This window comes from Laetiporus sulphureus, assembly GCF_001632365.1.
Source record: "Laetiporus sulphureus 93-53 unplaced genomic scaffold LAESUscaffold_22, whole genome shotgun sequence".
Lineage (NCBI taxonomy): Eukaryota > Fungi > Basidiomycota > Agaricomycetes > Polyporales > Laetiporaceae > Laetiporus > Laetiporus sulphureus.
Genome location: NW_024468531.1, coordinates 164,029 through 187,932, shown reverse-complemented (window position 1 = coordinate 187,932; position 23,904 = coordinate 164,029). Strand labels below are relative to the sequence as shown.

The following is a 23,904-nucleotide window of genomic DNA, read 5'->3' as shown; positions in this document are numbered from 1 at the left end:
GCTTATCCACTCCCTCAGCTGCACCTGCAACACCACGCCACACTCGTCCACTCATCGACGATCGCGGCCCATGCGAACGTGCCGCTAGGTAACAATCCCCCATCAAACAGGAGATGAGGCAGCTCGGCCCAAAATCAGTACCACCTGACGTTGTCCGAGGCTGAAGATGAATTGCAGACATGCCTAATCGCCGCAAGACGCGGACGCAACTGAAAGTCAGCAAGCTCAGCAGACCCAAACAGCAAGCTGACATTGGTCGAGCACGGACGTCGGGATAAGGGTCTGTGCATGTTCTCGCCTGGCGACGTGTCAGCAACAGCCACCGGCGGAGGAGGGTTCGCTACAAGAAACATACCGAAATTTCCTTCATCCAATGACGGCCACGGCAAGTCACCTCTGGGAGGCGAGCTCCACAAGCAGTCTTCATACTCGAGCCCTCATCGCAATATCCGAGAATCCGCAGCCTCAACAGCCAGATGACCCACACCCAGGCATAAACAAGCAAACAACCAGGTGACCTCACTTCCTGCGCTCTATAGCATCGCATGCACCACAGATGTCCATCCACTTGGGCTGACGCCAGAGGAGAGAGGCGATAGGGCTGGAGAGGGTCCACATCCTGGTACAGCGAGGACACAAATGTCTAGCAGGCGCAGAGGATCGTCGGACAAAAGGTCATCGGAATGAGGATGAGCGCGAAGTTCAGCAAGGTTGAGGAGTACAGAGGGCACGAGACGTATGACCCGAACAGACAGGGAGGGCCGCACGCTGCACGCCGTACACTGCACTGGCGAGCATGGCAGGATCCGACGCCCGCCTGGGCTCCCAAATCGCGACAGAGTGCTGACTGTTGAACGTTGCACGTTGGCTGTTGAGCACGAGTGGCGAGTAGTCGCGCGAGGTTCTGCGTGACGTCGCTGATGATTGAGAGAGGGGCTCCTTTCGTCCACAAGACAGCCGAATTACGGAGATGACATCGAATTGGCTCCCAAGAGTTTCAAATCTAGCACGAGAAGATTGGGCGCTGAACGGGCGCAGTACTGAACGAAGAACGCGACTAGCGGTGCACGCTGCACGGTGCAAGCTTCGAGTGTCGATAGCCCGCTCGCGTCACGATGGCATGACCTTCACCGTAGAGCAGACACCCTCACGACGACGCCCACACCGCGATCCTTACAAAACCGGCGTTAGTTCACAAGCCACCCGGCCGCCACGATCATGTGTCCGAAACAGTACCGAGCGCTATCAAGGCTCGAAGACGCGTCCGGCGGCCGGGCACATTCCTGAAGTGCACAAAGAAGCTTCGAGTCGACGCCGTAGGCACCTTCAAAGCTCGAAGAAGCCTCCGAGTCGTTGATTGGGTTATACCGCGAGGTCGGCGGGACACTCCCACTGGCATGACTGGTTCGCGGAGCGTGTCCGGCTCTTCGTGCATTCACGGCTAGGGCGGCGCTGTGCTGGACGTTGCGACGTCCGACGCACCGGTGCGAACGTGTCGTCCTGTACTCGGGGTCGTATCCGAGCGCGGCTAGCGGACCAAGCTTGCTTCGAGCTTCGAGCTTCGAGCTTCGAGCTCCAATCCAGTTCCAACAGTTCCAGACGAGATGCAGACAGCCGGACCATGTCCCAAGTACACTCACGCCACGTCACGACAACCTTCACCGTAGAGCAGACACCCTCACGACGACGCCTACACCGCGATCCTTACAAAACCCGCGCTGATCAACAAGCCGCCCAACCGCCACGATCATGTGGTCGACACAGTAACGAGCGCTAGCTCGAAGACGCGTCCGGCGGCCGGGTGCGCCCCTTATGTGCGCGTCGCACGAAGAAGCTTGACCCGGGTGAGGGCGTCTTCCGACTTGGTCACGGAGGTTTTCTGTGCGCGCGGAGCGTCTCCCTCGTCGAGATTGGGCTATTCGCGAGACGGGCGGGACGGGACACTGGCATGGCTGGCTCGCGCTGCGTGTCCGGCTCTCTCGAGTCGTGCGTTCGCGGAGGGAGCAGCGCTGTGCTGGTGACGTTAGAATGTTCGACGCACAGTGCAAACGTGTCGTTCTGTACTCGGTTTCGTATTCGAATGCGACCAGCGGACCAAGGTACAAGCTTCGAGCTTCGAGCTCCACTTTCACGGGTTCCATACGAGATGCAGATAACGGGAACATGTCCCAAGTGCACTGATGCCACGTAGCCTTCGATGAAGAGGAGACACCCTGCGACGATTCCTACACTGCGACCCTTACGAAACTCGAGCTTGTTAGCAAGCCGACCAGCCACCACGATCATGTGTCAGAAACAGTACCGAGCGCTATCGCTCGAGGACGCGTTCGGCGGCCGATGCGCGTCGCACAAAGAAGCTCGACGCACGAAAGCGGGGAAGGGTAAACACCTCCTGACCAGCCAATATCAATGGCAACAGAAGCTCTCCCTGCATACAAAGAGCGCCAGCATGAGATCGGCAAAACGTGACTGGCTCCCGTCCTCGTCTCGTGTCCGGCTCTTCGTGCGTTCGCGCAAAGACGGCGCTCTGTCTTTGTCATTGACGCGGGGATGAGTAACTGCGGGAGGTGGGAGGTGCGGGAGGTGACGGCCCTGTCTTGCCTGGGTATTTTTGTCAGACGGGGCCTTGCAATGAAGCTTTCCGTGTGCGCGGAGAACGCCTCGTATCATGCATATGCATGAGATCGGCAGGACGTGACTGGCTCTCGTCCTCGTCGTGGCGAAGACGGCGCTCTGCCTTTGTCATTGACGCGGGGATGAGTAAAGGTGGGAGGTGGGAGGTGCGGGCGGGTGATGGGCTTGTCTCGCCTGGGTGTTGTATTTTTGTCAGACGCGGGTTTGCGATGCGAGTGGGCGCTGGACGTCGGACCGCCACCGATGTCAGGAGGATGGTGGGTGACGAGGGAGGTGGCGATATGGCTGTGGACTGTGGGCTGTGGAATGAGAGCTGCTGCGTGCCTGGGATCCTCTATGGTGGGGGCGGTGTTCCCGACGAACACGGGGATATGGACGGACGAAGAACGGATATAGGCTGAGCGGTTGAACGGCAGTTGGTGTTCTGACGCAGATGAGGCGGGATCTAGGGCGGCGCATCACGTCGGGCAGAGGACGCGGTGAGAGGGGGGTTCAGAAGATGGGCACGGTGGACAGACCGTATCTTCGAAAAAAAGAGGAGGGGACATTTTCGAACGGAAGGTCTGTCGCGCGTCGTCTGCAGGGCGTGATGGACAGATCTGTTCGCCGCTTCGGGCCCTAATTCCGCCGCTCGGAACACGGTGTGCCTATGTCAATCCAGCGGATGAGCTGAGGGACGAAAAAATTGAAACGAAGCTAGGAGCCACTGCAAACGCCAACGCAGCAGAGCGCAGCCTCAAAAATCACCCGGCACTGCAGGCGGCCGGGTATAGTGGACTATCTGTGGTGCCATGAGCGCAACAAGGCTTTTACAAACGCACCGACGAGTTATTACCGCGAAAGGGGCGGAGTTCCCCACGATGGAAAATTCGCGGTGATGGATGATTAGAAGGGTGATCGAGTGACGAGGGACGTTGGGGCAGCCGAGAGCTTGCGAGTGCTTGGATGCCGATGGGTGCGTAGGCGAGGTTGGTTTGGGGATGCTGCGCAGTGGACCTGGAGCAGAGGCAGGCGGCGATAATGGCAGGTACGATTTGGATTTGCGGATGGATGATAGACGGGAGGAGTAAGAGGATATGAAAGAAGCTGTCCAGCAGGCGGGAGGACGTTTGCACGGTGTGATAGGAATGAAGCAGTGGGTAACGCAGGCGGTACGTACGTTGTATGTACAGAAGATGGGGAACGTTTATGCGGCGGTGATTAGATAAATTGGCCGGACAGTATCAGCAACGTCAAGTTGGATAGCTTGACGCGAGCGTAAGCAGTGCAGTCACGATTGTTGTTAGTGATGGTAAGCTCAGCTAATGGGGCCACTTGCGAGCAAAATGAGAAATGGCTGGGCGGAGAAGGACAGCGTCGAGGCCCGTGCGATGATCGGAGGGTGCGTGTGATTGGCTGCTATTGACGGGCTGAGTCAGGCATTGGTCGCGGATCTCGAATTGGAGGGTGTCGCGTGAGAGATTGTCCCTGAAAGGCAAGTCGGCTGCTAGAACGGGATGCTCGGAAGAACATGCGTGCGACGCACTCCGCCCCGCTCGTAATTGCTATATCTCTCATGGCCTGCTCTGAATTTCCCCCGCTCTCACGCGCGCTGTTCCGTCCCGAGGCTCTCCCACAATGACGTCCGCCAGCCACCACGACAATATAGACGTTAATCCCGCATCTTCTGTTCACTCACGCGCCTCTTACGATGCTGACCGCGAACCAGAGGAGGGCCGCCTGCGCGTCACGCTCGACCAGGCCACTGACGATGGACACGACCACGACCCAGAGAAGCCCGCGCTGCACGCGCCTCCCAAGCTCAGCACCCTCCGGTCTGTCGGCCTCATCGCAACCTGCACCACCGCCATGATCCTCAACGTCCGTGCCTCTTTATCTCTCCTGCTATCGTATCCTCACTCCCCCTGCAGTCCTCTAATAACACCGCCATCGCCATCGCTCTCCCCACCATCGGCGACGACCTCGGCATCCCCGAATACCGTCTCCAATGGGTCATCTCTGCCTACTCTCTCGGCTCTGTACGTACTCGTCCCTCCTCTTATCTACACCCGCTCACGCCCTCCAGGGCTGCCTCCTCCTCTTCTTCGGCCGCCTCGCAGACCTGTACGGTCGCAAAAAGGCCTTTCTCTCCGGCATCTTCGTCCTCGGCGTGTTCGGCCTCGGCTGCGGCTTCACCCACGACGAGATCACCCTCGACGTCCTCCGCGGCTTCCAAGGTCTCGGTGCCGCCGCCTGTATCCCCGCCTCGGTATGCTCTCCAGCCCTCGCTGCTGCCTCGTGCTCACATTGACATTCTCCCAGCTCGGTATCCTCGCCCACTCTTTCCCTCCTTCCCGCCTGCGGTCCATCGCGTTCGCCACCTTCGCCGCTGGAGCGCCCGTCGGTGCCGCGATCGGAAGCGCGATCGGCGGTGTCTTGACCCAGCTGACAGAGTGAGTGTATCCACTGTTCTCGCCGGTCATCACCTTCCCCTCTGACATCAAATCCACCCCCCCCACCGTTTGGCTCGCCTGTTCGCACCCACGTCTTTCCGTCACCACTCTGATTCATGAACCCTCCGCCACTTCCCACAGCAAGACATGGCGCTCGACGTTCTGGTTCCTCACCGGTATCAGCGCGCTCACCTTTGTCGGCGGTGCTCTCAGCTTCGACAAGGACCAGCCCTCGTCCGAGACTGACCGGTGCGCGCGCTTTCATCACATCCTCCGAATGAACCTGATTCGACGCCGTCTTCATAGGAGGATCGACTGGCTCGGCGCGTTCCTCGTCACCTCGGGACTCGTGCTCCTCGTATTCGCGCTGAGCGATGGGTCCGTGGCGCCGAACGAGTGGAACACGCCCTGTACGCTCCCTCCCGCGCGCCTCTCGCCACGCACTGACCTCGAGCGCCCGCAGACATCATCGCGACCCTCATCCTAGGCCCGTTGCTCCTGCTCGCGTATGTCGCGTGGGAGCACTTCCTCGAGCGCCAGGTCGACGCGGGCAGCACCTCGCGCTGGACGCCGCCGCCGGTGATGCGCGTGAGCCTCTGGACGCGCGCGCATGGGAAGCTCGCCGTCACGTTCGTCATCGCCATGCTCGAATACAGCAGCTTCATGAGCTTCACGTTCTGGATACAGGTGCGTCGCGTGGTTGGAGAGGGAGAAAGTGCTGACGGTGTGGTTGTTGGGCAGTTGTATTACCAGGATTATGAGCATTTGAACCCGGTGCTGACGATGGTGCGCATCTTGCCGATGTTTGTTACCGGTGTGCTGTGCAATATCATCGTCGCGCTCTTCGTGGGACACGTCCCGCTCGTCTACCTCGTCGGTGCGCGTTTATTCTTCCCCTCCCCCCTTCCCCCTCCCACCCTCTCACGCATTGCTTGCTCACGTTCGTTCGTTTCGTGGAGCAGCATTCGGCACGACGCTCACGGGTGTGGCCAACATCCTGTTCGCGGTGATCAACCCCGCGTCGCCCTACTGGGCCTTCGGGTTCCCAGCCGCGATCGTGAGCGTGTTCGGCGCGGACTTCGTGTTCGCGAGCGGGACGCTGTTCGTGGCGAAGGTGTGTCTCCCGCATGAGCAGAGCGTGGGCGGGGCGATGTTCCAGACTATGACTCAGGTGCGTCCCTCTTCTCCTAGCGCGTGCGATCGTGATTGTGCGAGATCTGATTTGTGTGGTGTGGGGGGTAGTTGGGCGCGGCGTTTGGACTGGCGATTACGACGATCGTGTATGACTCGGAGTTGAAGAAGGCGTCGCTTGCGGATGGGGTGGTGGTTAACGTGGATGGGACGAACGCGCCGAGGCGCGCGCAGCTCGTTGCGTATAAGGATGCGTTTTGGGCTGCGTTCGCGCTCGGGATATTCGGTGAGTTCCGCTCGTTCTCCTTCCCTCTCCCTCCCTCTCCCTCTCCCTCCACTCTCCTCTTGCGACTTTCGTTTCCGTGGCTTTGACTCGGGTCAGTGGGTGTCGGTCGCTGATGAGGAGTATGCGTTGTAGGCACGCTCCTGTCGCTCGTGTTCCTGCGCGGGGCGGGGATCGTGGGGCATCGGAAGGGGATGGATGGGAGGTCGACGACGAGTGGGGAGACGGTGCGGGATGAGAAGGCGCAGCGGGATATGGAGGAGAAGGATGAGGTCGAGTCGTGAGCACGAGCACGATACACAGGATTTGGGATTGTGAACTTTTCATACTGCATGGCCGCGGTTATGTTTACGCACACGTACTGATTATAGATACCACGATGAGGACGGGATTGTTGCCTGAATGCGCGGCAGCGTTCGAAGGGTCGTCGACGTAGTAACCGAGCCGGTCGAGTAGATTAAGAAACGTAGTACGTTGCCTAGTGAACTACTGCAGTGATACACAGTGAGGGCGCTGAGAGGGAACTTATTCACGTGGCTTATTCGAAGACGTCGCGCGTGACCAGCCGAGTTGCTGATCCGAATGCTCGAGTATATGTACAGGGGGAAAAAGCTGCTCCATTCGTAGGCGGGAGTGCGCCCTATTATACATGTACATGACAGCGGATTGTGTATCAGCGAAGATGTGGGGTTTTCTGGGTATGGGGATGCAATCGCGTGAGAACCTACTACATATGGTAACTGTCCAGACATAAAAGGAAACTTTGTACAACCGAACCATTGGGGCCTTGTCCTCGGCGACAGACTTCGTTCCCGGTACGTCCAGACGATTGGCACTGGGGAGCGCTGTCTCGGTGAGTTCGGACCTCCGTGGGAGAGAATTTACGAGTCGCAGTCCGCCGCCCTCGGACGCGCGATCGTCACCGCGGGCCTCTCCTCACCTACGTCTCCCTGTCCTCTCGTCCGTCCGCCCGTGTCGGATGCTGTAGAGTCGATGGATACACAAATATTATGCATGAACTGAAAGAATCGTCTCAAAATGAATGAAATGAATGAATTACGGTACCGGCGCCTGTCTCCTCCACAATGATAGAGCTCATCTCTACGCTACTACACATATAGGCATGATGGAGGTGCTTGTCTTGCTGTTTTTTCTTTGCATTTCATACACACACGCAGTTTCATTCAGTCTCGTGCAGCCCATCGAATTATGCATTGAGAACTGATGCTCATGTAGCATGTTGAGAATTGGTGAGCTATGCCTGTGTCCACCTGAGTTGTTCGTCTCGCTATATTCTTTACAGTCTCACGCCAGCCACTATCGAGCATCATGGATCATGCAAGAATTGATGCTAATGTCAAGAATTACAGCGTTGAAACGTCCACGTGTTACTAGAGAAAAGATCTCGAGAGAAAGGAAGAGGCAGACACCTCGTCTGCACAGCGCATACATTACATCGCAGACAAGGCGCGACATGACGTGAGAACGAGGGGACGCGCTTGGCAGTGGCAGGGCAGGGGTATCAAATCACTACACATACAGCGCCACCAACGAGTCGAGCGTGTCCCTCGACGCCCTCGACACCCTCGCAGTGCCAGACGCAGACAGGCGACTCAACCGCCCGACCGCGCGATCATCTATATCCAAGCTCGGAGTAGCTCGGGGGGAGCGAGCCTGCCTCGGACTGCACGGACGTCGTGCTGTCGTATGCGGCAAAGGGGTTCGTCGGGTGCTGTTGTGGCGGAGGACCTGGAGGAGGCGCGTAGCTCGGTGACGCGAGCGCCGGTGCGGGCGCGGGTGCGTGAAAGGGCAGGGGCGCACTGGCGGGCGCGGGCCCGAGCGAAAACTGCGCCTGCGTGGGCGTTGCGAATGAGTTGAACGTGCCGGGCGCCGTCTGTGGCGTATGCGGGCGCGACGAGGATGCAGGCGCGAACGGAACGATCGGTGGCGGGCTCGCGGTGTACATCGGTCGTGATGGCGGGCGCATGGAATCTCCGAAGGGGTTGGGCAGTGCCGGCTCGGTGCCGCTCACGTGTGGCTGCGCGTTCATCGTCGGCGATTGCGAGCTGTCCGTGCCATGGCGGACGGGCTGGTACGCCGTGCGCTCGCTCATCTGGTACGTGCTCCCGAGCGAGTCCGCGCGCTGTTGCTGTTGCTGCTGCTGTTGCTGTGGGCGGAAGGTCGTCGCGAATGCGGGCTGGCGCGGCTGTGCGCGCACGGGCTTGGGCACGTACAGGTTCGGATCGCCCGCGTACCCGACTGCGCGCCCGTTCTCGTCCCATTGCTGGTGCACCTGCGGGTTGAGCGGGATTTCGGACTCGGAGGTGTTCGGGTTGAAGGCGACTGAGGTGGAGGACTGTAGCATTGTGGGGTTGTTGTAGGGGCCTTCGCCGATGGCGGCCATCATCTTGGCTTGTCTGGAGTGGCGAGTGTGTTCAGTCATAGATAGAGGTAGAAAACGATGGGTGTGCTTGAGCGTACCGTGCTTTCCGTCGCTCGTGGATGACCTCCGGCTTGACCTTGTTCATGAGATGGTATATGTACCACATAGCTATAAACGTGACGACGACGCTGATGCCGACAACGGCGTCCTTGACGATAGTATCGTTCTTGCTCCCACCGCCTGCAGATGCGGCGCGTCCATCAGCAGATCGCACTTCATAACATCCCGGTGAAACATACCAGTCTCGGACTGCTCCATGGCCACTCCGAGGTACACAGTGATGAATTGCTTCGGTAATGACAGCGCAGCGGCAAGCATGAAGGTCAATACATGCATACCACATGTCGCGAAGACGGCCGTTGTGACTTTGATGCGGTGAGCATTTGGATAGAGCGACAGGGAGGATCGAACGTAGACTCACAATGCCCGGGGATTGCACTGAAACGCGCGATTAAAGCGATTTTAAACCCACCCTCGCGCACCACCTTTGCAAGGCAGGCATAGGATATCTTTGTACGCTCGAACTTCTCGCCCCGTGTGGTACAGCAGTATTTGAAAGCACTTTTGATCAATGGTCCCGCTGTTAGTCCGACATCGGAGCCGCAAATAAAATCGTGCACGTACTAGAAATTACCGAGTTCTCCCAAGAATGTTCCTGCTGCGACAATCGCGAAGCCAATCCATAGACCCCAGACCAGACCGCACACGATAGCAACGATCTCGTGACCAAAGAGCTGTGCGGGAGAGGCGGTGAGAACGTTACGGCAAAGGCGGAACAGCGGGGACGTACCGGAGGGAATGATATTACAAAGAAGACGGCTATGGGTATCAGCCACCCAAACTTGAGACTGGACAGAGGGAGTTGATCAGCAATTGGCACACCGGAGTCAGGGCGCACGCGAACATGGATAAATTGTGGCAATGATGCCTCCACCGCATCAGCCGCCAAGAGAAACAGTAGCGGCTCGCCATCCCGATGCGCAGCGCAGGACGGTACTGTGCGTCTGCTCGCATTCTCTGTCAAGCAGATGATCCGCGGAGGCAGAGGAACGCAATCGTAGAACGCGGACCTGTGTGGACGTATTTCCAGGAATTGTCCTGAAGGCAGTACAGGCGATCACAGACCACTGCTGTGCGAACAGGCCGCCAAAGAGCTGTAGCGGAGCGTCCTCCGCCCCAAGCGTCTCACCGAAAATCCTGTAGGACGAAGGACTCACTTGTGCATCCAAGTGGCAGCCGGCTGCAACCACCTCACGATTGTATCATGATATACCGTAAATAATATTACTACGACGAGAGCGACGATGAAGGCGATATAGTACCCTGTACAATGCGTGACATACAGCGTCAGTACGAACCAGTACTGACCGCGGTGAGATAACGCACAGGCCCACTCCTTCCTGATCCAGAATCTCCAATTCATCATCGCCTTCAGGTCGAACACGCCGCTCTTTTCGAGCTCCTTGGCCTCGCTCGGCGTTGGACTTGGGGTGCGCGAGAGCTCGCGCATGTCCACAATTACTTCGCCATTCTTCTGATTCTTGTATGTATTTGTGCTGGCATCATCTATGCTGGCTAGAGAGTCTCTGCTCGAGTCGTAGCGAGGGTCGCTTGCGAACGGAGGGTAAGACTGTCCGTTCGGGTTGGGTCTACCGTTTGGGTAAAGGACGTTTACGGGAGATGCTCGATTGCTGTCGTATGCTGGGTAGGATGCCATGACGGGCACACTCTCGAGAGGAAGGCCCAATAGTGGGTAGAGTCAGTGGCGGTGATGTAGCGAAGTTAGGGAGGTCGTAAACAGCAGAGGACAGCCCGCCGTCGTCGCGGTCAACGCAGATGAAGAAGTGATGGCGAAGAAGAAGGAGGTTCAGAATAGAGAGCGACGGTGCTTTATTTCAGTATTTTAGGGAAGATGGAAGCATTGGAGACGTTGTTGGCTTGGCCTCGGCGCCACCGCCGCACAGCCTCTCACGCAGTCCCTGCCTCTTCGGATCCCTCACCGAATGACACTCCTCTTTTGACTCACCATTGTCTCTGTACATCCATTCTCTGCTGTATAATCTAGGGCATACAGGCCGTTCTTTCTTTTTGGGATTACATGCTGCGCTGGGGCTGTTCTCTGAGAGTGCGATTGTCGTCAGGCAGGCGACCGTTCGACGTAGCAGCGGCTACATGTCAATAAATGCTACCCATTTCAGCCGAGTCTTTAGCGTTGCGCCTCAACGGCTTATTGACGCAAGCAATCGGCACCCACGAGGTTCTATTCATAGATTGATGCGCACTGCGTCGCCTTTGGCCGGTCGTAGGGGGGCACTGATTCAAACAAAGGATGTCAGGGTCGCCGTGCAATCCTGTGTTTCTGCAGCGCCCAGAACATACACACGCAGACCTGTTTTGGGAAACAAAACGGGCTGCGTTATCCGGTGTGAAGCCAGAATTTGAAAGTGTCGTCAAAATGGAGCTGCTGGTCAATGTGACACAGCCAGAGCGAGCGTCACGCGATGGCTCAGTATCCAGGATTCAAGTAGAATCAGACAATTACATTGTCAATCTGATGACGGAAGGCGTCATGACCGGAGGGCTTTGCAGAATCTGTTGCTACTCCCAATACATCTCATCCGCCAAGCCCGAGTTGTAGGTGGTCTTTCGCGCAGATAAGCAACCCATGTGCGTATATACAGCCGGTGAGATATCTAACGGTGCGTGGCAGAGTTTGCTGTACGGTTGGGGGAAATGACGCGGCCATTCCCTCAATATCCAACGAAACGCGATTCTTGAAGTGAAGAGGTCCTACGTGCAATCCTTGTCTGACTGATAGCCCCACCCACCGCAGGGCAGACGAGCTTGCCTGCTCGTTTCTGAAAGATAGCACGTTTCTTTTATTTCATGAAGTTGGTCCTCTAGGTTGCTCACGAATTTCCAAGCCCGAACGCTGGAGTATCATCGCGAGCCCTTTCTTGTGGCCTCTTGAGGATGGGCTTATGTGAATGGAAATTTATTTCGGATGTCGGTCCATATATTCTCTTGGCTCTAGACCACATTCCAGCCATATAACGGAGCTAGCGCAATGCAGAGTCGACATGGAGCGATGTGCGAAATGAATTTGGCCTTAGCGCGCACGCTTTCTAATCAGCGGCTGCAGTCCTAGTGATGTATTCATGGCCGAACATTGCTTAGCGTAACTAGACGACACATCGCATACAATATTCGCTGACGAGTCACTAGTCAGTGCCTCAAACTGTTTGTTTGCGGCCCTTCTGTACGCAGTGAGCACAGACCGTACAGCGGGTCTCGATCACGTGATTTTACCGAGGCGCGTTCTGACGCGTTGGGCACGTGGCCGCAACGCGACCATCTCATACACATTTTGAGCTGTCCTTGCAATGGACACCTCCTGAGGTTGGGCAGCTTATCTTTCCGACAACTCCTACGTGTCGACAGCCCTGTCGTTGTCTACGCTCTCCTGCTTGACATCGGTCCCACGGCGAGACGCACATCTTTCCTTCAAATCCATCGATGATATCTGCTGCTATGATCGACGTGTCGACTCACTCCGATAGCGCCTCACATCGCACCTCAGCCAAAACTATCGGGATGAAGGCTGAACTACTCAGGGATCGCGCGGAAGGGACATGCTCCGTCGTCATGCGTCACACTGCCTGTGCTTCCGACTGGGAGGACGATGTAAACGAGAGAATGACCAAAAAGAGGATACCCGAGGGATGCCAGCTCGACGATGGTGCTCGGACCGTAGACCGCAAGAGATTCAAAAGCGACGCTTCAGGTTCGTCAAGCAGCGACCAGTCCGTGAGAGTGCACGAGGCAGCGTTGATCACGCGACAACCTGCACATGCCTATCACGGCGTGTTCTCATCGCAGAATCGCGAGGCTTCCGCTGTGCATGCATGCGAGCCGGGCGAAACCTCCACGCTGTGCGCTGGCGAGAGCTCGACGATCAACAAGTCGGAGAAGCGTATGGAAGGAATCAGTGACGCTGGATTCTCAGGCGTGCAGCAGAATGTTGATCTGCACGGTGAGCAGCCAATCGAGACCGGTGCATTGTCGCCGAGTGCATTGTCGCTGAGTTGCTTTTCAGAGCCAATAGAGCACAGAGATGATCCCTACCGATCTCTGATGGTCGACAAGCGCGGTGGTCATTCCGAAGTGCTGCGATTGATAGAGATTGGCACAAGCTCAGATGGCACAGCAGACGAAGCTGATCCCTCGGCTGCGCTCATTACAGTCGATCTGGAGGAACGAGACCCTGAAGCTTCTGTTCGATCTGAAATGAAGGCTTCATCCACCGCGGTCGCTTTCGAATCGGAGGATGAAGCGGACCGCTCGGAGTTGAGCCCATTCCGTCGCCCGACGAGACTCTGGAAGAAGGTATGCGAAAGTCGAGTGGAGATGATGTACGTGCATACATACGTCCACCGCGCAATGCTGCCTCTCGTAGCTGATTGCATGCATGTGCGCTGAGCAGAATCAACCTTTATGGTATCCATGCCGTACGCTCTGCGGTGGAGAAAGAGGCGATCGATTATTGGTCTGCGCAGGATGCGCGGGCAGAATCGTCTACTCCCTCAGACTCCGAGGCATCTTCTGCATCGCCCCATCCCACGTCTGCGTATCGCTACAGAGACACTGCAGACTCTTTCGAAGAGCCCGACTCTGAACCGGCGCTCACGCATTCGCCATCCGCCAGTATTCACGACGACGACGACTCCTTTATGGAATGGGAGCCGTCCGAACACTCCGACGACGAAGATGCGGGCTTGATTCCAGACGTGGACGCAGACCCAGACAGCGACGATTTCGATAATCGTCCTGTCCTCAGGCGCAGCCGTGCACCCAGTCCGGAGTTTGCCCCTTTCCCGACGGAGGCACCTAGTGTCGTGGTTGTGGAGGAGAATCTGCCGCGATTGTCGAGCATACCTGTGCGCCTTACGAAGGAGAAGGTGTTGGTGCTTCGCGGAACCCCTGCGTGCGTCGCGCCGTGGGCGCGGGGTTCGCTCACGCCTGCTCGCGTGTCGTCCTAGTTTGTATTTCTAGTCGCAAAGAGATGTATGCACGCATCTGCTCTCTATGCATGCTTTATTCTTATCCACGCTGTGTAGTTTTATTCGAATGCGCGATAGTACTTCGAGTTTCAACATCAACGCTTCAGCGCTCAGCTTAGCCACCATGAAATCAACGACTTCACCAATTTGGCCTTAAACCGGGCGGCAAAGCTGCTACGGACGCATCAGGGGTCGCTTCATTTACTTCATGATCAATGCGTAGTCCAGCAGCTGGCGGAAAACCTGCCAAGTGACGGTACTCTGCCTGTCGGTTCATCCACTTTTTGTGTCTTATCGGGATAACGCGCGAAGGTCTGACGCTATAGGGATGCTCTCTGAGAAAGCCGTGTCTATCGTCAGGACAAGCTATGATTGATGATTGCGGATCGCTCGTATGGTTGTTTGGTATGTCCTCCTTATGCTGTCTCCTTGTCAGCACCACTGTAAATCCAATGCACAATCTATTCGTATTTCAGGCTCATAGGCCACAGAACTAGATAGAACGCCACATTCAAGAGTTGCTCCTCGTTGGCCATTAACCCGGTCAGCTCGATTGACACGTCTCTGCTTTGCACAAAAGTAACGAGTTGACCGCCTATTAGGTGCGATCGATATGTTAGCATGCGAGATTATGATGTTGAGGTGGGTGATCCGCGTTGCATGATGAATGGTCAAGGCAGGATGTCTGTTTCTAGGGAACGAAGAGGAGCAAGAATACCATCAGGAACACGACCTCTTCTTCAGGAAAAGGCGCGGTTATAAACTCCTTGAAAACTTTTGACAGTTGGCTGACCCCTCACGAAGTCAAGTAGACCTTCGCAGATCGAACGCAAAGCCACTGTTGGACTTCGCAACTTGAATGACTCATCGATCATGGATTGCTTGTCGGATACCAATATTAATTTCCGAGCGAACACATCCGCTGCTCGAGGCCTGCCGAAAACCTACAAAAATATTCATGGAGCATGAAAGACAACGTGGGGAATCTATCGAGCAGTCTGTAGATCTGAGCTACTATCCCACTCCAACCACGAGATCAGCTCATAGATTTCAAGGTGAGTAAAAAGCTCCGACTGACATATGGACTTCGGAGAGATCGTAAACATGCAAAGAAGTATCGACATTTTGAATCGTCATTTCGAAGCGGGTGGCCCATCCATCCCGGCTCGAGTCAATGGAGCAGGGCTTGGCGCGTTTGCGAGATCATAACTTCCCTGGTATCATTGAAATCTCGGGGGTTCTTTCTATCGCATACACAAGTCAACATTCACAATGAAACGACCTCATTTGCACGAACATTGTACAACACAAAACCATTGCTGTATCCCATCCACCTGGAAAATCAATGATCGCCTCGTCGCCATATGTGTTTCCGACTTTTGCGGGAACATTTTTGCAGCCGCCAGGTGACCGAGCCTGAAACTCTCCCGCAATTTATCGACCACAAACAGCTTTCCCCCGCAATACTACCCCCACGGCAGCATTGCCACAGGCCGACGTCTCTGGCGGTATAGATCCTAACCTGCTCGTTAATGACCCTCCTGCTTCAGCCGCTCTCAAAATGAGTCTGCTCAGCGGTAATCAACCGGTCCGTGAAGGAACACCCGCTGAGGTGCATGAAGAGCTACAAGCCGAAACCGGTTCCACGAACAGTGGTTCTCAGAAGAGAAATGCGAAGGCGCCACACAGGTTATACGAGCTCCTCCTCCGCAGGGGACTCGGACCATCAGGTCGACAGTGACGAATCGTACAAGGACGCGACTCCGACATGGCGAATGGTGATACGAGTGGCGATGATGAGTTCGTGCCTAGCAGCTCCTCCGTGTGCCCTCGCAGTAAGACGCGGACAGTCTCGCCCGCCTCGTCCTCATCGCACCGCTTCACGATACCCACGCCGGATCCAACCTGACGAATAAGAGGAGAGGCCGCCGCGTGCCTATCTCTTCTGTGGTCGTCTCGAAGAATGGAGTGCCACGGGTACGGAACCATTATTATCTAGTATCCATTGAGAGGGTTGGGACTGATGTCTTGTATAAAACGTTCGCAGCGAGTACGAGACTACAAATATGGTGTTTGCGGCAAGTTCTCCAAAAGAGGCGAGGACCTCAACTTCTCAAGAGTCACATCAGAAGTATTCACACCCTCGAGAATCGTACGTCTGTCCCATCGTACACATCGCAGGCCATCACTTCTATGTAGCATATCAAAGTCCGTATTCGGACTGTGAGAAGACCTTCAACAGACAGGACAACCTACAACAGCGCATGCGCGTGCATAAGAGATGATGTTATGTCTGAGACACCTGACTGGTTCGGGATCAGTCACTCTACTAGTATAGCATTAGCATCGCAATCCATGTCGTCATTAAACTTTCTCCTCGTACGCTCATTATATCTGAGAATAGCCGGTGAGATAATATTGCTACGGTGCGCAACACGACGAGCATTGTCTGCATAACATCATTCGTCAGAACAATTGAAACACAGAGCAAAGGGACGATCATGAGAGTAATCTTTCTGTGTGAGTTATGTCAATAGTGCCAATGCAAGTACCAGGGCGACCACAAAGCATGTGCCATCTCAACACAAATCAGCGGCAAATTAGTGTCGTATGCCTTATTGCAACACAGTGTCTCAAATTTCACCGACTCGAAGTTGCCATGCAGCTGATCTTTCACAGCTCTCCAGCCTCTCCAGCGTCCATCCGAAGGATCGATCAGCCCGAGATAAAGGTGTTTGATGCCAAGCTGCGGGAGGATCGAGTCCAGGATGATGTCATAATCACTATCACTATATTTCGGGATGACGATACGTAGCGTCATCAGTGTGGGACACAGAGGCGGGTCGATCGGGTCTCGGAAGAGTGTTAATGTGTTGATGATCTTCGTCAGGCCATCAATGTCGACGGACAGTGTCTGAAGAGTGGTCATCTGCCTAAGAAGGCTGCGGACACGTTCAAGACCGGGCCCCTTGCACGCGAACGTGCACAAGTGCGAGACGCTGGAAAGGGGAAGAATCTGTGGCCAGTTGAATGTGGTCCAATCCTCGAGGGTCATGTTTCTCCTGACCTCATAACGGAGACCAGAAGAGGCTCCAGTGACGATGGCGACCTGCGGCTGGAAATGCAGTTGTTTGGGTTGCTTCAAGGCATTCAACGACCAACTGGATACCACTTCCAAAAATCGCTGCTCATCGCTCCTGCTCCTTATCATATCTTTGATCGAGACGGACAGGTTTCGTTTAGGCGAGCGTCCCGGAAGACATAATCGATGTCATCGGCCCACATATCCCCGATCAGTAAACGGCGCAACCGTGTGAGCATCACAGGCTTCATGCCTGCAGCCTCAAAATCCACTTGAACGTGCGGGTAGCTGGAGTCGGGTACACTTCGCAGGATGAGATCGACTAGGTTTGGTGTTCCAACAAGCAAGTTGCGTAGCTTGATGGGAGCTTTCGGTATATTGCAATGGTCGAGAGCCAAGAACGTCAGTTTGGCGAACGCATTGCTGGGCAGCCATTGCACATATGACAGTGACAGGCGCTCCAGACATGGGGTGTGGTTGTCGAAGAGTTTGAGGGATCCGTCTGGCACACTGTCACTGCGGTCATCTTGCAGTGCAAGAGACTTCAGCGAGGGTGCTGGCATTCGAAGGTCCTCACATGATAAGGGCCGTTCCCAGTACAACTCTTGGATTCGGGATGAATGCTCCACATTTTGGAGAGCATGCGCAACAGCACAAGAGGGTTCCAATTTGCCGCAAGCCAACACTTTGAGCGGGCCTCGGCCAGACCTCTCCAGCAAGGTATGATCTTCATGTTTCCGATATGTCTCAATGCCATTCCAGAGCTCCCGGATCCCCAAGGCGATCTCTTTCCAACGACAGCAGACAAGCATGAGACTGGTTGCTCTGCCCTTGTCAATCCAAGTTGGGCTCCAGACGGTCATGATGTGATGTCTGTATCGAGCTAGCTTGACGGTGCAGGTTGTCACGAATATCTCCCGGAGCACTTCGGCAGGAAGACGGTTGATCGCAACGCCGACATTTAGGTCGCGCCGCCCAACTTGAACTAGCCCCTCAAGATCCTTAAGCTATATGCTGTTATATCAGTCTGTCTGTTGAGCTAGATTGGAAGCAAACGTTACTGACATGAAGTATGCTGAAGTCAATGAGGTCAAGATTGGTATGAATAATGATACAGTCAAGGCGGGCAGGGACGCACCGTTCGCAAGCGTCACTTTGTTTGAACTTGGAAGACAGTATCTTGATCAAGTCCGATATAGTCAATTCTTCGAGTGAAAGTGAAAGTGTTTTTTCACCACTTTCCTGACGTGACATTGCCGATAAAGTCGAATTTACGACGACAGTGCTCTAGTACGAGGACCGTTGAGGTGGCAGGGGCATAGTGTGGCGTCGCGCGGCCTGTGCACTGTGGCTCGCGAGACGGCGCAACCGATCCTACACCCATCGTACGCTATGTCCCCTGCACTTTCTGTCTGTACACAGCCCTCCGCTCGCATGATATTCTCGCTCAACTCCAATGCACAATTCCGCCTGTCTGTGCGTCCGTGGCAAGCTCGATTACGAGAGCAGCGGCCCATCGCAACTGCGCCATCCCACCATTCTCACATAAATGACCACGACCCAATCACCCAGTCGGTTAGTAGCTAGCAGGCTGTTGATTGATATTTCTGTTCGGTGGGGAGTGCGTCTCGCTACTGAGTTTTATCTTCAAGCTTCACTGGCCTCAAGCGTTCCGCATCGGGCGGTGTCGTCCCGTTGCTCGACCGCTCGAGGCTCTGCGTGCATGGTGCGGCATGCAGCGTATCGCCGGTTCGTACGACCCAATTTTGTCTACGAATTCCATTGTATCCGCTCTCAACTCCTCTCGATTCTTTCAATATATCTCTTCATCTATCCAGTGCGCCTGGCCGCCTGTCACCACTGATGTGCGGCGAGGCCGCGAGGGTGGACCGGTCTGATCCTTATATTCACAAAAGTGAGCAGCGAGCGAGTGTTGTGCGAAGCTGACCATGCGAGGGTGGCCCGCGAGCTTGGTGTCTGCACAAGAGCTCGGGCAGGTCTGTGATGCGCGTCTGCTGGGGGAACGGCATTAACGACGAGCGAGGGACGTTCAGATGGTGACTTCCAGAAGGTACGTCCATGCGATTCGCTTCGTGACATGGAGTTTGCTCGTGTGGGACATACCATGTCCGGATGAGTGCTTCGTCCTGGCAGTGGTCGTGCGCTTCTTGGAACGGGTTCATGGGGTTCGTGCCTGTTCTGATGAGGACAGTCGGCCAAGACCGCATGTACATGTCCAGACAAAATGTGTCTCGCAAAGTTGACCGTCGTATCTGATCCGGAGAAGGTCGAATTCGCTTCTGCGAGAATTGATCTGATCATGTTAGCGATATTTCAAAGGCATAGATGCGGCGCGTGCCTGGTGATGATGATGCGTTGACCCTCCGCATTGGCTGCCACAAGGTGAGCAAAGGTGATGATCGAATAAGCGGCGGGCCAGAAGTCTCATCGAAAGAAACCTCGAAGGAGCCAGCACATTTATATCTGAGTGGCATGCTGCAGGAGAACGAGTGCTCGATCTGTACCGCTCACGGCTGTCCTGACCGAAACACGCTGAAGATATCCGTTCGTAATGCTCAACATCCTTCTCTTTCCCGTACCACCATGTCCGCTATAAGCGCCCAACAGGCGACTGCCAGCGAATCGAACATGGAGGGCATAGGTGTAGAGCGAACTCCTCCGGGAGGGTCTCCACCGCCAGCGAGCGCGACGACGTCGGCCCCAGCGCCGACGCCCCCGCGCCCGCAGGTCCACAATGCTATGCGCGACACCATTAGGTCTCTGCGCAACAATATGAGCGACCTTGCTGTCGGCGTGCAGCGCGTTATCGACGGCCCCTACGAGGCCGAGGCATACTCCGACGAGTTCGAGAACTGCGCTGTCGCGCTCACTACCTGCCTTCGCGACTTCCACAACGCTCTCATGCGCGACTCCCTCATCATCGACACCGGGGCTGGTGCCCGGATCATGCACCTCTACCAGGCTCTCTTCCATCAGCAGCTCGCCAGCGCAGCCGTCCTCCTCGACGACGACGCACTCATGGACGAGGCTCCGCGCACCCGACCGCGCACGGAAGGCGCCCTCCCTGTCGGCATCGACGTGCAGGCTGCCCTGACTAAGGCTGTCGAGGACGGCGTTCGAATGGCCACGTCAGCCATCAACACGCGGCTGTCGGCTATCGAGGCCCAGCTAGTACGCGGGCGTCCGCTGCCACACCCTCCCAATGCCCCCGAGGGACCGCGACCCCAACCGCCGGTCCGTACCGGTCGTCAACGTGCCCCCGCCGCCAACTCCAGTGCTGCTGCCCCTGCAGCGCAGCCTACGACGCAGCCTGAGACGCAGGCCCCGAATGCCCCAACCATGGCACAGGCGGCCGCCAAGAACCGCGAGAAGTGCTACGTCCTTCTCATTACCCCCGAGCAGCATGCCGCCATCGAGGCAGGGGGTACCATGCCCCAATGGTATGCTAAGGTCCATACACGCCTGCGCGAGACCCCCGCGTGGGCCAAGGTACGTTTTCTCGGTCTCCGCTTCGCTGGACCAACCAAGGTCCAAGCGGTTTTCTCGCACGATTCCCCCGACTCGCTCATACGCGAGTGTCTCCGGCCCATACGTCACATGTTGGGAGTCGTCCCGCGTGCTGCCTCCCCTGCGCCAGACCTGCGTGAGCGTGCATCCGCGCCGCAGGACTTCCGCCCTCTCGTTCCTGTTACGAAACTGTTCATCCCGAGCTGCCCGCTGCGTCATCCCGACACGGGATTGTTACTCACTGAGGAGGAAATCATGGCGGAACTACGCCGTAATGCTATGTTTTCGTCTGTTCACTTCAATGGTCTACCCGGTTTCGTTGTACCTAAGGAACATCGCGAGCAGCTCGGGAAGTCCTCTATTATCGTCTCCATTGAGGATGCCCATCGCGACTACTGTGCGCGTAACCTCCTTGGACATGACAACCGCGGTGATGCTGCCGCTTTCCTTTGGTTCTATGGCTCCCGCATCACTGTAAAGAAGTCAAAAGATCGTCCCGTTTTCCGTCAGTGCACTCGTTGCTGGCGCCTCACGCATCTCGAAAGTCACTGCAAGAAGCGGGCGCCTGTGTGCCGCTTCTGTGGAAAGACTGACCACACGTCCGATATGCATCGGCAGGCATGCCTTGTCTGCAATCATGAGGCTCGCCCGGCAGACCAGCCTTGCGAGTCTAACCACTATTTCTGTGTGGTCTGTGGCACCAACGGTCACAGTGCCGCTGACACCACTTGCCCTGCACGGAAAGATTACCGCATTCCCATCTCGCGCTCCAACCCCTCATCATGAATATCACAACCGCTCATTTGAATGTGGCCCGGTCCAATCCGCGCGTCCACGGCTTCGTTTCTTCCACTTCATACGATATCTATTTTCTTCAAGAACCGTGGTGGGGGCAAATCGGCATCGATACCCCCCATGGCTCTGAGTCAGGCACTACTGTTTTTGGTCACGTCAATGTCCGGCCCTATGGCCTGGACGCCTATCATTTCCCCTCCACCTCTGCGCTGCCACGACCTCGAGCCAGCATCCTGGTCCGGCGCATGCTTTTGCATGCTTTTAAATACTTATCACATATCCATGCGTACCGACCTGGTGTCGGACCCGGATGTGGTCGTCCTTCATTTTGTTTCACGCTCTGATCCCACCCATGATTTCTTCGTGGTCAATTGCTATAACGAAGGCTCGCGAGCCCAACACCGCGTTCTGCCCACTCTCTATGATATCCCTTTCCCGCCACGAGCGAACCTCCTTGTCACCAGAGATTTTAATCTCCACCACCCCCTATGGTCATGGACCGGATGGGCCTCCCGCTCTGCTTCCACTGCCTCCACCGCTTTCGCTGGGTGGCTCGAGCGTGAGTTGCTCGAAATTCTTAATGACCTCGATCAACCCACCCACATGGTGAATGGTGACCTGCTCTCGGGCACCATCATCGATCTGGTCTGCGCGACCTCCAGTGCGCACTTTCACGTTCACGGAGTCGCTGCTACTCCCACATCCTTCGAATCTGATCACGCTCTACTAACCTCTACTCTCTTTCACATTGCTCACCCCGTAGACGTTGACCTTGGCTTTCGAGTCGACGTGTCCAAACGGGACGAATGGAACACGTGCCTTGCCCGCGAGCTGGCGCTGTCCCCACCACCAGCCACCTATACCACCAATGACGACCTCGAAGCGGGCGCTCAGGCTCTGCTGTGAGCAATGTCCGTGGCCTGCCACGAAGTGTTCCCCCGACGCACACATGCTCACCGGGCCTCCCAGCTCTGGTGGAATGATGCATGCGACACTGCCCGCGCAGATGTCCAGGCAGCTCATACTCGTGAGGAAAGGCGAGAAGCCAAAGTCACACTCTCGGCCGTCATCCGACAAGCTCGGAAGGACTGGACTCGGGAGGCGGTCACGCGACTCCAGCACACCAACCCCTGGCGGCTCGCCTCCTGGACCAAAGGAGTGCGGGCACCCCCACTACCTGTCATCCGCTCGGACGGGGAGACTGGCTCTCTCCCTGCCGACACGAGTCGTCTACTCACACGTTTCTATTTTCCGGCGTCTCCGCCCTTGCCTGATCTGCCTCCTCTCTTTACCTCTACGCCTCCGGCAGCGCGCCCAGACCGCCCCCTCCTTATCACTGAAGTAACTGCCGCCATCGAGGCTGCATCTAACTATTCAGCACCTGGCATCTCCGGAGTGTCATGGCAGCTCCTAAAATGGGTCTGGCGGTCTGGTGCGCATCATGCTGTTTTTCTTTTTCTATCCTCTTCTTTGCGCCTGGGTTACCTCCCCGCCCCACTTCGGGCTGCGGCGGTTGTGTACCTGCCCAAACCGGGCAAGGCGGATTACACTGCACCCAAGTCCCACCGACCAATAGCGCTCTTGGAAACCATGAGCAAGATCCTGGAAAAAGTGGTTGCTGCCCGTTTCAACTTTCAAATCGGTGCTCACAATCTTGTGCCCGGCTCGCAGTTTGGTGGGTGGGGCCAACACTCCGTCGTGGATGCGGGAGTCACTCTGATGCACCGTGTACGCACCGCGTGGGAAAACGGTTTCTCTGCTACCTTACTGTGTATGGACGTCGAAGGCTATTACAATAACATTCGCCACGACGTCCTTCACTCTGCTCTCCTTTCTTTGGGCTTTCCCACAAACGAGGTCCTTTGGACCATGTCATTCCTTTCCTCGCGCACCGTGCAGCCCAAGCTAAATTCTGAGCTGGGTCCATCTTACCACGTCGCTGCGCTCGGCATCCCACAGGGATCGCCTCTGCTGCCAGTCCTTTCTACTATATACTCTTCCCCGCTGTATGCGAACCTTGATCCGTTCGCGCACCCCCAGCAGTCTACGGTGGGCTACGTAGACGATTTTGCCCTCCTCATTGTTTCTCCCTCACTGAACGAGAACACTGCCATCATCCAACGCACTCTACCTAGTGTGGGCACCACGCTTCACCAGCTTGGGCTGACCATTGGCATGGCGAAAACTGAGCTTATACACTTTACCTCCCTGAGACGCTCCCTTGACGTCAACCCCCCCCCCTGCGGGTTCAGTGGGACGGGCGGGATACCACCATTCAACCTGCTTCATATTTGCGCTGGCTCGGCATCTGGTATGACCGACGCCTAACCTTCACCCACCACATTCGAGTCATGGCAGCCAGGGCTTCGTCCCGCGTTGCCGCTTTTCGCATGCTCGCCAACACACAGCGAGGCATGACGGTCGCGCAAGCCCGTTTGCTATACCTTACCACCATCCTTCCCGTTCTCACCTTTGGTAGCCCCGTGTGGTATAACCCGCGGGGCCCACGCTCACTT

At 56.2% G+C, this 23,904-nt stretch overlaps 5 protein-coding genes across 5 annotated transcripts; 3 read left to right on the top strand and 2 right to left on the bottom strand.

Annotated features, from left to right (window-relative positions):
- The first annotated feature begins 4,059 nt into the window (after positions 1–4,059).
- LAESUDRAFT_726303 (efflux transporter) lies at positions 4,060–7,169 on the top strand. The gene is made up of 11 exons (XM_040909005.1): positions 4,060–4,494; positions 4,545–4,652; positions 4,700–4,882; positions 4,936–5,066; positions 5,208–5,315; positions 5,373–5,476; positions 5,530–5,753; positions 5,808–5,943; positions 6,029–6,237; positions 6,309–6,483; positions 6,616–7,169. Exons 1-11 carry the CDS (start codon positions 4,252–4,254, stop codon positions 6,762–6,764), a joined length of 1,770 nt encoding a protein of 589 aa, XP_040763831.1. The 5' UTR covers positions 4,060–4,251; the 3' UTR covers positions 6,765–7,169.
- A 583-nt stretch (positions 7,170–7,752) lies between these two features.
- On the bottom strand, positions 7,753–10,974 carry LAESUDRAFT_726302 (uncharacterized protein). Its single transcript, XM_040909004.1, has 8 exons — positions 10,310–10,974; positions 10,141–10,246; positions 9,714–9,771; positions 9,548–9,657; positions 9,345–9,484; positions 9,163–9,288; positions 8,962–9,103; positions 7,753–8,897 (listed from the first exon to the last, which is right to left on the bottom strand). The coding sequence occupies exons 1-8, from the start codon at positions 10,638–10,640 to the stop codon at positions 8,114–8,116; spliced, it is 1,797 nt and encodes a 598-aa protein (XP_040763830.1). The 5' UTR covers positions 10,641–10,974; the 3' UTR covers positions 7,753–8,113.
- Positions 10,975–12,623: 1,649 nt separating this feature from the next.
- LAESUDRAFT_196957 (uncharacterized protein) lies at positions 12,624–14,079 on the top strand. The gene is made up of 4 exons (XM_040901539.1): positions 12,624–12,707; positions 12,803–12,956; positions 13,020–13,335; positions 13,407–14,079. Exons 2-4 carry the CDS (start codon positions 12,899–12,901, stop codon positions 13,960–13,962), a joined length of 930 nt encoding a protein of 309 aa, XP_040763829.1. The 5' UTR covers positions 12,624–12,707; positions 12,803–12,898; the 3' UTR covers positions 13,963–14,079.
- A 1,806-nt stretch (positions 14,080–15,885) lies between these two features.
- LAESUDRAFT_654292 (uncharacterized protein) lies at positions 15,886–16,268 on the top strand (the record flags this gene model as incomplete). Its single annotated transcript, XM_040904474.1, has 3 exons — positions 15,886–16,013; positions 16,080–16,135; positions 16,183–16,268. Coding segments are annotated over 3 exons (270 nt in total), but the record flags the coding sequence as incomplete, so codon positions are not given.
- Positions 16,071–18,132, bottom strand: LAESUDRAFT_813013 (uncharacterized protein; the record flags this gene model as incomplete). The annotated part of the gene is made up of 3 exons (XM_040914454.1): positions 16,071–17,154; positions 17,214–18,072; positions 18,127–18,132. The coding sequence occupies 3 exons, from the start codon at positions 18,130–18,132 to the stop codon at positions 16,514–16,516; spliced, it is 1,506 nt and encodes a 501-aa protein (XP_040763827.1). The 3' UTR covers positions 16,071–16,513.
- Between the last annotated feature and the right edge of the window lie 5,772 nt (positions 18,133–23,904).